This window comes from Bos javanicus, chromosome 26 (genome assembly GCF_032452875.1).
Source record: "Bos javanicus breed banteng chromosome 26, ARS-OSU_banteng_1.0, whole genome shotgun sequence".
Classification (NCBI taxonomy): domain Eukaryota; kingdom Metazoa; phylum Chordata; class Mammalia; order Artiodactyla; family Bovidae; genus Bos; species Bos javanicus.
Genome location: NC_083893.1, coordinates 34,849,263 through 34,861,302, shown reverse-complemented (window position 1 = coordinate 34,861,302; position 12,040 = coordinate 34,849,263). Strand labels below are relative to the sequence as shown.

At 34.7% G+C, this 12,040-nt stretch overlaps 1 protein-coding gene across 1 annotated transcript in view; it reads right to left on the bottom strand.

Annotated features, from left to right (window-relative positions):
- Positions 1-3,810: 3,810 nt before the first annotated feature.
- Positions 3,811-12,040, bottom strand: part of TRUB1 (TruB pseudouridine synthase family member 1) — a 32,874-nt gene continuing 24,644 nt past the window's right edge. Inside the window, exons 5-8 of the mRNA XM_061403575.1 lie at positions 11,799-11,871; positions 10,255-10,394; positions 7,098-7,154; positions 3,811-6,314 (exon numbers count right to left, since the gene is read on the bottom strand). Of these exons, the coding sequence (XP_061259559.1) occupies positions 6,055-6,314; positions 7,098-7,154; positions 10,255-10,394; positions 11,799-11,871 (530 nt within the window). The 3' untranslated portion in view covers positions 3,811-6,054. The remainder of the gene's footprint in view (positions 6,315-7,097; positions 7,155-10,254; positions 10,395-11,798; positions 11,872-12,040) is intronic.

Genomic DNA, 12,040 nt, shown 5'->3' with positions numbered 1-12,040 from the left:
AATGAATGTGAGTTTGAGCAAACTCCAGGAGATGGTGAAGAACAGGGAAGCCTGGCGTGCTGCAGTCCATGGGACTGCAAAGAGTCAGACACAACTTAGTGACTAAACAACAACAAATACTTAAACAATATGGAATAAAATCACCTAGTCAACACGTTTAGATAATATAGCCAGTTCGGCAGGCCAAAAGAACAGTCACGACTTAAGATATCTGGCCTCTAAGTCTTAGCCTTACTAATGCATTAATTTAGAGCTGATGAAAATAAACTGAAAATGCAAGAAATTCAGATGCCCTCAAAAGGATAAATGCAAAGGAAAACACCTGGACACATCAGAGACAAACTGCTGCAAATCAAAGATAAAACCCTGAAGGCAGCTACAGAAAACTATACAAGCCAGAAGACAATTGAATGACACGAAAGTGCTGAATGGGAAGAAAAAAAAGTTAATGAATCTAGATTTATATATCCAGAAAAACTGTAATTCAAAACAAAAGGTAAAATAAACACTGTTCAGACAAACAAGAGTAAAGAAAATTCACTGCTCTCAGACTTGTGTTATAAGAAATGTTAAAGGAAATTATTCAGAAAGGAGTATGATACCAGATAGAAATTTAGATCTACATTAAACAAATGAAAAACACCAGGATGCAGATAAATATAAAAGTTTTAAAAACCTTTTTAGATTTAGAAGTGTTTAGAAGGAAATGGCAACCCACTCGTGTCCTTGCCTGGAGAATCCCAGGGACGGGGGAGCCTGATGGGCTGCCATCTCTGTGGTCGCAAAGAGTCGGACACAACTGAAGCGACTTAGCAGCAGCAGCAGCAGAAGATAACTAACAGTCAGGGGTCGGCAAGCTACAATATGAAGGTAAATATAGTTTTATTGAAACATAACCACATCCATTCATTTATGTGTAGTGTCAAGAGCTACGACCCCTGGTCTAAAGCACCAAAGTAAAGAACAATTTAAAAAACCCAATATATTATAAAGTTTATCATGTAAAGTATGTAATGTAAAAGCTTATAATGTAAAAGTATGAAAATAGCCCCAAATATAGGAGATATTTGAAGGTAATCTGTGATAAGGACATGTATCATAAACATAAAAAAATTTCAAAGAGGTTAATATTAACAAGTCAATAGGGAGATTATAATGGAATACTAAAAATATTTAAAACTGAAAGCTAATCAAGTGCCCATCATTCAGAAAAATGGATAAATGTAGGTATATTCACACAACGGAATACTAAACAATAATGAGAATGATTTATGCCTGTATACAAGACAATGGAAGAACCTCACAAATGTAATTGTGAGCAAAAGAAGCCAGACAAAAAAAGAGTATATACTGTTCACTTTATTTATAGAAAGCACAAAGGCAGACAAACAATGTTGGTGGTTACCCTTGGCAGTGGGGTGGGGTTAGAGGGCTAGTGACTAGAAAGAACTCTCTGGAGGACCTCCAGTGAATTAGTAACCTTCTGTTTTTTTAATTTAGTTGTTGGTTACACATGCTTGCTTTATGAAAATTTATTGGGTGATACATTTATGATATATGCAATTTTCTGTATGGATATTAAATATCTGTAAAAATTATACATATATTAACTTTTACTGATACTTATATAAATATATATGATATGCTGCTGCTGCTAAGTCACTTCAGTCATGTCCGACTCTGTGTGACCCCATAGATGGCAGCCCACCAGGCTCTCCGTCCCTGGGATTGATATATACTTAAACTAAAACCCTGATAAAAGAATATGACAACACACACCAAAAGAGGGATTTTGAAAAAAAGCTGATGTTCTATAAACTTTAAAAAGTCACAGTAATTTTGAAATAAATATATAAGTAAACAGTAAATTAAAATAGCAGAAGAATGAATTCATTATCTGAGAGAAAGATTAAAGGAAATTCTCTAAGAAGAAGCACTGAGATAAAGAGCTGGAAAATATGAAAGAGTAATTAGATACAGAATAAAATGAAAAGACATAAATCTAACAGGACTGCTAGATGCAACAGATGTGATATTCAAAGAGATAAAGGATGAGAACTTTCCAAAATTGATGAACAGCATGAAAGTTCAGGCTCAAAAAGAATGTGCTCTGAACAGAATAAACACAAATCATCTATATTCAGAAGGCTATGGTAGTGCTGCAAAAATTCTTAAAGATAGACTAGCTGTCTCCTTTGTTTTAGTCTTTTGGACTCTGTGGGAGAGGGAGCGGGGGAATGATTTGGGAGAATGGCATTGAAACACGTATAATACCATAAAAGAAACGAATCGCCAGTCCAGGTCTGATGCAGGATACAGGATGATTGGGGCTGGTGCACTGGGATGACCTAGAGGATTGGTACGGGGAGGGAGGTGGGAGGAGGGGTTCAGAATGGGGAGCACGTGTACAGCCATGGCGGATTCATGTTGATGTATGGCAAAAACAATACAATATTGTAAAGTAATTAGCCTCCAATTAAAATAAATAAATTTAAATTAAAAAAAAAGAATATTGAGGCCTAAAAAGATTAAGTGATTTGCCTCAATCAAAAAGCTAATAGTAGAGATGGAAATAATCTTAATATGTTACAGTTTAAGGCTTACTTACAGATAAGAGGAGCAAAATAGTCATTTCTGACTTCAACTTTCCTACTGGTATCATCATTTATAATAGCAATATGAGACATTACTGTTCACAGAGAGAATTTAACTCAAGTTGAAACTATGAAGAGATTATGGATTCAAGTGCATGCAGCAAGTGTTTAACAAGGGATACTCAGTAAGTGATTAGGCCAGGCTACTGCTGCCCACATATACCTTAAAGAAATAGTTTCAAGATAAATTTCCTATTTCAATTTAACTACAAGACCATTAAAATCATTTCAACCCAAAAAACCTACATTTTTCATATTCCCCTATTTAAATGTTTCAACATTTTAGAGTGCTTTTGAATTACAATTTTTCTGTTATATGCATCAACATATAAGGTAAATTATTTTCTTCCTTTGAAACAGAACTAATTAAACCTCTAAATGCCCACTGTAAGTCTGATACAAATTTCAAACTGGTCTGAAAGATAGAAAATGTACTAAAGACCTGTTATAAAGCATTCTTTTCTTATGTAGTACAATGAGTAATTTCTGATGGTGGATCTGGAATAGGTATTAATTCAAGTATTAAAGAAGAAAAGATCTAGTTAGGATAGGAAAGTGTTAAGTTTAGTTCTTATTCAAATTTTATAATTTTGAATAATCAGAGAAAAAATTATATTATTTTAATGATCATGGGTCTTAAATCTATAATAAAATAATTCTATGGCCAAGTCTGCTGACTTTTCAGACAATATTTTCCAGAAATATAAAAAAATTAAATGTAGAAATGATCTGTATATTCCAGGTGGAAGCATTTTCAGAAATTTCTAACACATGTTTTCTTACAAATAAGACAACTTTATTATGACATGAAATACATAGGCCCAGGTATTTAATATTTTGACTAAAGTGAAAAAAATGAAGCAATTGGTACATAAATACCAGACTCAGGAGAAAACTAATTTGTTTTATGGGCGAGTCAAACTTTTTAGAGCATCTTGATCAGTTACAGCTGCTTATGAAAGTTAATAATGTTTTTAATTTTCAATAAATTTTAACTATTCATACTCATAAATCTGGCAACTATAAAGGAATTCTTAAAATCAGTTAGCAAATTTAGTCAGTAAAAATGAAAAATGAAACTAAAATAAAAAAAGACAACAGACCATGAAAATACTTCTACCAAGTATTTACTGCACAAATAACTCACACAAATGTATAAAGAAACCATTAAGACATTTATTTATACAAGTGACAAAGTATATGAAAAAGTCACACAGAGGTAAACTGGCAATTTTGAAATCTTTTAACTTACTAAATTAGCAACAATAACATATAAAACCCCCACTCAAAGCTGTAAACTTCTGGTGAACTGATATACTCAAATGGTAACACTGTAAAATGTTACAACTCTCTGGGAAAGCAATAAGGCAAACTTACTAAGAACCATAAAACTGTTTATATTACTTCATTTAATAATTCCACTTCCAGGAACTTATCCTAATAAAACTGAAAATAAACTTAAGAATTTAGCAATCGGGAAATGGTTTAAATAAAGTAAAAAGATTAAATAATCATTATCAAAACTAAATACCAATAGTCAAATAATATGAAATAAAAAATAGTTAAAAAAAGAGTAATACAAAATGAAAGTTCTGAAGTCACTTCAGCGAGGTGGTGACGATTACGGGTAATTTTTCCATTTGGCAAAATTTTCTTCAGTGTTTTCAGTAAAAGAAAAAGATCGGTTACCATTTCAGAAAGTCACTTGTCTTTTCAAAACATTTACGCTCTTTACCATTAGCAAACTATGCATGCCAAAATTTAAGTTGAGAAACAGCCAAGATGCCCCAGGTGCTTGCTATTCCGTACCAGGCGATGTACGAAGGCGTACTGTGACTTGTCCCTTTCCAACAGGAAGAGGCAACCACCGCCACCTTTGGTTACGCAAACTGCAGGGCACTGGACACAAGCAAAGCTGTAAAAGTCTCAGCTTACAACTTTGTATGTCTGAAGTTTTATTTAAGGCATTATGATAACTAGCTCTTTTCCTTATCATTTTCTGTGTCATTTAAGAAAGTTCCGTTTTTAAAATGTTGACAATACGCTGAAAGTGCTCTACTGAAGCATGTAACTTTTTAGACTGAGTTTATATGAGGTTCACCACAAATACGACCATTTTTCTTTAACATATTTAAAATTTCGAGGTTAGAGGTTACAAAACAACTACCTTTGCAAGAAAGACAATCCATAAAAATCTAAAAATTCTTATTTGATGAAAATTTAACAACTCTTCCCTTTGAAACTATATTTATTTGAATAAATGCAGTGGGATTTGAACAGACTGGCTGCATTATATACTGCTTTCCCATAACAAAAATATGAAGCACTCATTATACATGAAATTTATTCTTTTGGAATGTGACTGTTTTCAAAACTATGGTGAAGAGGGACAGGGACCTGTCAGTAGGCCACTTGAATGAAAATGTTTGAGAACAACTGTTTTTCAACATTTAAAGAGAAGGGATTAACTGCAAATACACGGCAAACCTCAGCATTTGTAAACATCATTTGAAAAAGCAAACTGAAAAAATACCAGGGGCTTGATACCCTAGAAAAAGGTATAAATAAATACTAAAAAATAAAGAAAAGAAGTTTTTAATTGAAGACACATTCTTTAGCTTAATTTTTAAAAATTAGGTTATTTAGTATATTGGCACAGGGTGGTCAACTGTATTGATTACCAGGAAAACATCTCATAGCTGCCAAAACATAAGCCATAGGAGCTGTCCTATGCTAATGGTGGAGTAGAGGTGAATTTAATTAAACATTTAGTCTTCTCTTTACTTTCCATTAGTGGTAGCAGCAATAATTTGGTTCATTTAGAAATATTTGTTATAAAAGTTTATTAGTTTCCAAGATCTAAACAAACACAGCTATTACCAAGATAAGTATAACATTATTAAAGAAATGTTCTTAATAATCATAAACTCTATAAAACATAAGAGTTAAATAATGGCTTTTTCAAACATAGTTAAGGAGTTTCAATAACCAGAGCCACCAGGAAGCCAAAATAAAGTCAAAGAAACAAATACACATTCACTTCATGACACCAAAGAAACATGTAGCTCATTGTTTTTCCCCTCTGATTAGAAAATATGGTCAACTTTTTCATAGGAGAAGACTTTTAAGAGAGATCAAAATCAGAAAGTTGCTTTTCCTGAATCTGATCTAATAGCATGACAATATTCTATAGTACAACAAGAAATGAACAACTGCAGGGCTATTTATAATGTACAGCAGATAAATTGTGCACCATAGAAACCATAAATGATGGACATTTTTCTTCATGCAAAAAAAGAAAAAAAACCCATAGGTATCATTTGTCTTTTGCACGAAGCCTGTCATTCTGCACACAGGATTCAAATGTCAATGAGGAAATGATAACAATCCCAAGCCAGTCTTAAAGTGTCTTAATTACATCGTCTTCTCCCTTTGTCTCATTCAGAGTTATACACTCACAGCTCAAAACTTGCTCATTAGACTCCTCAGGTTTTGATTTTTTAAGTGCCAGCTCTGCTGGGAGAAGAGATGAGCACCGCTGGAGAGACTGTGCAATGTCATCAATCGTCCATTTGTCTTCGGGCAGGGCATGCTCCTCCAGGGTGAATGGTCCCTGTTTGGTTCGTGTCAGCTCTAGCACATTGGCACAGGAAGAGAGTTCTGTGGTAACAAAAGGGGAAAAGAAAATGCATGATAAATGATTTAGTATTTCATAGTCTATCATTTTTCAAATGTCTGAGGGACTCAATTCAAACCATTCAAAACTACCCTAAATGTAAAGTTGTAATCATCCAAAATAATAACCAGAAGCCTTGAGATTATGAAATGATTAAGTAGCCAAATAATATTTAATAGCTCATCTAATAAACTGGTTTAAAGTCTAGAAGGAACGGGCATTCACTTTTCTTACTTAACCCATGAAGCAACCTCCTGAGGTAATATTACTCTCACTTTGCAGATGAGGTAACGAGGCCTGTCCCGTGTCACCACAGCCAGCCAATGGCAGGGCCAGATCTCCAACTTCCCGGTTGTTAGGAAGACGATGGCTTCTAGGTTGCTTTAAAAAATTTGACGTGTAGCAATGAAAACAATTTTTTTTTAAAGGAGTAATCTTTTATTTTTGTCCCTACTTTTGAGTTAAAACATTTTATGCTTGAAAAAAAATGTTGGCCTTAGATTCACTATTCACATCTTCATTTTCTGTTCCTCTCTTTCTCCTCTCTCCCATTACAAGCATTTCACTGCAGCTGTGGATGCTGCTAACTGTCTGCCATAAACCTAGAATGCTTTTAAGGCTGAAAGCACAGCCTTCAGTACTGGCACAGTACTGGCACAGTTCCTAAGGCCAGTACTCAGAGACATGAAAAACGGAAAATTCCTTCTTCCCATCAAAAAGGAATATTACTCTCTAAATGGTAATTCATAATTCATCTTTATGCTTACCTTTGCCAATGTCACTGACCAAGCTTCTGATATAAAAACCTCCTCCACATTCGACATCTGGAATGTTAATAGTGACATGGTGAATTGCTAAGCTCCTATGAAATCCACTTTACATAGAAATGATGCCCCTAAACAAACGTAAAAATGCACTATGCAAACAATCGAGTGATAAAATATTTATGTGCCATAACATAAATTATTCATCTAGTAGCATATGTGTGAGACTGAAAAGTCAGAGTGTAGAGAAAGCAAATAGCAGAAACTCATGAGCATGTTTTAAATTACATGGCAAGTCATACCACTTTAATACTTCAGCCTCGTTCATTTAATAGGTTTTAAATAGTTAGAAATCTCAGCTTTGCTATCATGAGCTACAGACTTAAAAAAATTTTTTTCAGATTTGCACATCTTGTTCATTTAATAGGTTTCAAATGGTTAGACATCTCAGCCTTGCTATCATAAGCTGTAGATTTTTAAAATATTTCCAGATTTACATACTCGAAAAATACAACAAACAAACAAAAATTCCCTTTTCAGTGGCAGGAATTATGTTTGGGGTAATATATTACAGAGAGAACTCAGCATATTTAAATGTTCTTTTGGAAATATTCCTGAAAAAAATCATGAAATAACTTACAATTACACAATGTACCAGAACTGACTGCATGTCTAAACAGCTTCTTAGCTTAGCCTAATACAAGTTTATTGGTTAAGAGCAAGGCTCTGGATTATTTTTATTCATCCACAAGACATCCTGAAAAGAACTGTATTTCCACATGAAAAGACCACATTCCACCTGTTTCTAGCTTAGCATACACTAAAGTTATTTGAGGGAATTAATCAAAACTCCCCACCTAAGTATTTTAATTTCTTTTTTCCCCATCAGCTCAAGGTTGGGAGCCACTGCTGAGATTAAAGAAAAAATAAAGAGCACTAGGACCAAATGGAGGTGTGCTATCAAAGGTGACTCTTTGATGAAAGAGTCAAATGTGGCCTACTAGAAACTCCAATGAACAAATGCGACTGGAAAAACTTGAGGGTTTTTTTTTACTTTCATAGATAATATCTGCTTTGCCAACACAGCTGCTGCTTTTTCATGGAACATAGTAAAACACTTTTTAGCATATTTGTTTCATTGTTTGTCTAATGTTTTAGAATCAGGAAACTTAAGGAGTGACTTCCTAAAAAAACTGTACAAAACCCACAATCTAAATAATAATAATAAATAATAATAATAATCTCAAAAGGAGAAAAAAAGAGCAACAAAGTTTAGAAAAAAAGATTTGGGAAATTATTTCTAAAAGTCAACCTATTCAGAATGCACCATGAAATTAAGAGCAGGGTCAATTTCAGGGAGACTGAAGATTAAGAAGAACTACAGCTTTTGATTTTTCACAACTCTTACACATTCAGGGCTTTAGCTAGGAGATCATAAAATTTTCAAACAATAGAAAAAGCCTTTGTGGGTTGTAAATTTATTTCAAATATGGATTATAGATAAATTCAAATTGTTCATTTGAATTAAACTTTACCATATGTCCAGGAATACATTTCTGCATTACCCATTATTCCTATATTTTCATGATCTTTAGCAGTAATTTGTTGGTGACAAAGAGAAAGAAAAATCACTCAACTTTTAGAATTTCTTGTTCAAAAACTGAAAAAGCATTGTTTTAAAAGGACAAATAAATATTAATAAAAAAACTGAGTATAGACTATCAGGTACTAGCCAAAATGGGAAACAAGTATTCATAAGACAATAAAATAGAAAATACAAAATTTTGAAAATATGTATTCCTTACCTACTCTTCTCTATAGAGATCCAAAGTATGTTACTTACAATTTTATAGCAAGATAATATAAGAAACTCAGATGATTTAGGACAACTCTGAACCCCTATATAGCCATCAGATCAGATCAGATCAGATCAGTCACTCAGTCGTGTCCAACTCTTTGTGACCCCATGAATCGCAGCACACCAGGCCTCCCTGTCCATCACCAACTCCCGGAGTTCACTCAGACTCATGTCCATCGAGTCAGTGATGCCATCCAGCCATCTCATCCTCTGTCGTCCCCTTCTCCTCTTGCCCCCAATCCCTCCCAGCATCAGGGTCTTTTCCAATGAGTCAACTCTTCGCATGAGGTGGCCAAAGTACTGGAGTTTCAGCTTTAGCATCATTCCTTCCAAAGAAATCCCAGGGCTGATCTCCTTCAGAATGGACTGGTTGGATCTCCTTGCAGTCCAAGGGACTCTCAAGAGTCTTCTTCAACACCACAGTTCAAAAGCATCAATTCTTCGGCGCTCAGCCTTCTTCACAGTCCAACTCTCACATCCATACATGACCACAGGAAAAACCATAGCCTTGACTAGACGAACCTTTGTTGGCAAAGTAATGTCTCTGCTTTTGAATATGCTATCTAGGTTGGTCATAACTTTCCTTCCAAGGAGTAAGCATCTTTTAATTTCATGGCTGCAGTCACCATCTGTAGTGATTTTGGAGCCCAGAAAAATAAAGTCTGACACTGTTTCCACTGTTTCCCCATCTATTTCCCATGAAGTGATGGGACCGGATGCCATGATCTTCATTTTCTGAATGTTGAGCTTTAAGCCAACTTTTTCACTCTCCACTTTCACTTTCATCAAGAGGCTTTTTAGTTTTTCTTCACTTTCTGTCATAAGGGTGGTGTCATCTGCATATCTGAGGTTATTGATATTTCTCCCGGCAATCTTGATTCCAGCTTGTGTTTCTTCCAGTCCAGCGTTTCTCATGATGTACTCCGCATATAAGTTAAATAAACAGGGTGACAATATACAGCCTTGACATACTCCTTTTCCTATTTGGAACCAGTCTGTTTTTCCATGTCCAGTTCTAACTGTTGCTTCCTGACTTGCATACAAATTTCTCAAGAGGCAGATCAGGTGGTCTGGTAGTCCCATCTCTTTTAGAATTTTCCATAGTTTATTGTGATCCACACAGTCAAAGGCTTTGGCATAGTCAATAGGTGTCAAAAAGTTATTAACAAATTCTAACCTTCTTTAAATTCAAATTTTTAAAAGTTTCCAATATCCTCGGGATCCATTAAAATTACAGAAAAGTAGCCAACTATAAAATAAAGGCACAGTAAATACAAATGATTTCAGATTTCTCCATCTTACCTAGTGTGAAAAATGGTGGCTGGAATTTCTGAAGGGAGAGACTGTATACAGTAACTGGCCTGGCAGGCTTTGCTTCTACTACTTCACCTCTCTTCATCAAAGTTGAAAGTCTCTGGCCATCTTTCTTTAATGCAGAATAGCTTGCAAAGTAGAAGAGGGAGACAAAGAGAGAAGAAGGGAGCAAGAATAAAGAGAGATTGAGAAAGCGAGAGAGAATAATTCTAGATTACAGCATGGAAAGAAAAGATGATTAGCAGCCCTTTCAACTGAAAATCCTTCTAAGAATGAACTTTTTTTTCTTCTAATCTACTCCACACTGGTGTCAGGGATAGAGTTCCTAAATATCTTTGAGGCCAATACAGTTCACTCTGGCACTCAGTGAGCAATGATGTCAATATTCCTCTTTGACCATCTTCCTGGAGATGGTCTATTCACGTCTTCACTAGTCCTCATTCTGGGTAAAGGGTACGAGGCATCCAGTAACAATGATCTCAGCTATATTTCCTTGAAACAATGCATTTCCATTGTAATATTCATTTTCACATAAAAGTTACCAAAATGTTTCCAAAGAAAAAATAAGCAAATAATCTACTTAACAGCACTTAACTTTGTGTGATTAAGTGTGATTAGTCCACAAAAATCCTTGGAACAATCACAGGGAAGAAAATCCTAAGACAATTCTTAAATATACAAATGTTTACTATATCTTAACAATAATGATCCAAAATAATGTTTGTTCAGATCCTGCTACAATTTTTAAGTCTTCCCATTTGAGGCAAAATTATAAAGAAACATTTCCCCACAGATATTTCATGTTCTTAAAAAAAACTAAGATTAAAAAAAAAAAAAAATTCTAAAAGAATTTTTAGTAACATATCCTGACACATTTTATATGCCATTTTTTAAAAAAAGGAAGCAATTTGCTTGAAATTATAACGTGCACAAAAATATGGCTTAAGTGGTAAATCAATATACTTATACTTTTAATAAGTTATAATTCTCATCTGTTTCATTTGTTGCAGAGAATTGTGAAATATAAGATTCTGGGCCCAAAAAGAATGGTCCCAACACCTGACAGAAAGTGTCAACTGGACTCTAAAGCATAACTCTGATGCCTGTACCAGACGGGACTGGTCTCTTTTCCTGCTATTCTGGGAAAAGCAACATGTCTTCTGCTCTCCATAACTGCCCTGATGACTACAGGTAGAATCAGAAAAACCAACAAACCCTGGAAGAGCACAGATGTTAGGCTGGGGCAATACCCAGGGACAAAGGAGACTACATCCCGTGTGTGTATGCGCTGTGCTCTGTCGTGTCTGACTCTTTGTGACCCCATGGACTGGAGCCCACCAGGCTCCTCTTAAAGACATCAGAGGCTCTGTATCCTATCTGAATCAGGGTCACCTCACTTGATCAGTTGCTAGGTCTAAAACGTGCCTTGCCGTAAAGTAAAAGGAAGCCCCTCTCCTTTTTCTTCATTAATGCGATGTTAGCCACTGGGAAATAAAATTAAACATTTATTCAAATTCAACAATTGAACTTACAGGGGAGGTACTTGCATTATATTCCCAGTGAATTTCTGTAGAATGCTTTCAATATCTTCTTGTGTTATTTTATCTGCCAAAAATGAACCCAGAAAAGTGACACTAAAACAATCATAGAAGTACATATGCTATTTTCACAGTACTGACAACTCTGAAAATTAAAAAAAAAAAATTTTTCAACAAAGCACTTATTACAGTATACATTTTGTAGGTCATATTCTACCTTGTTGAGATGGATAAAA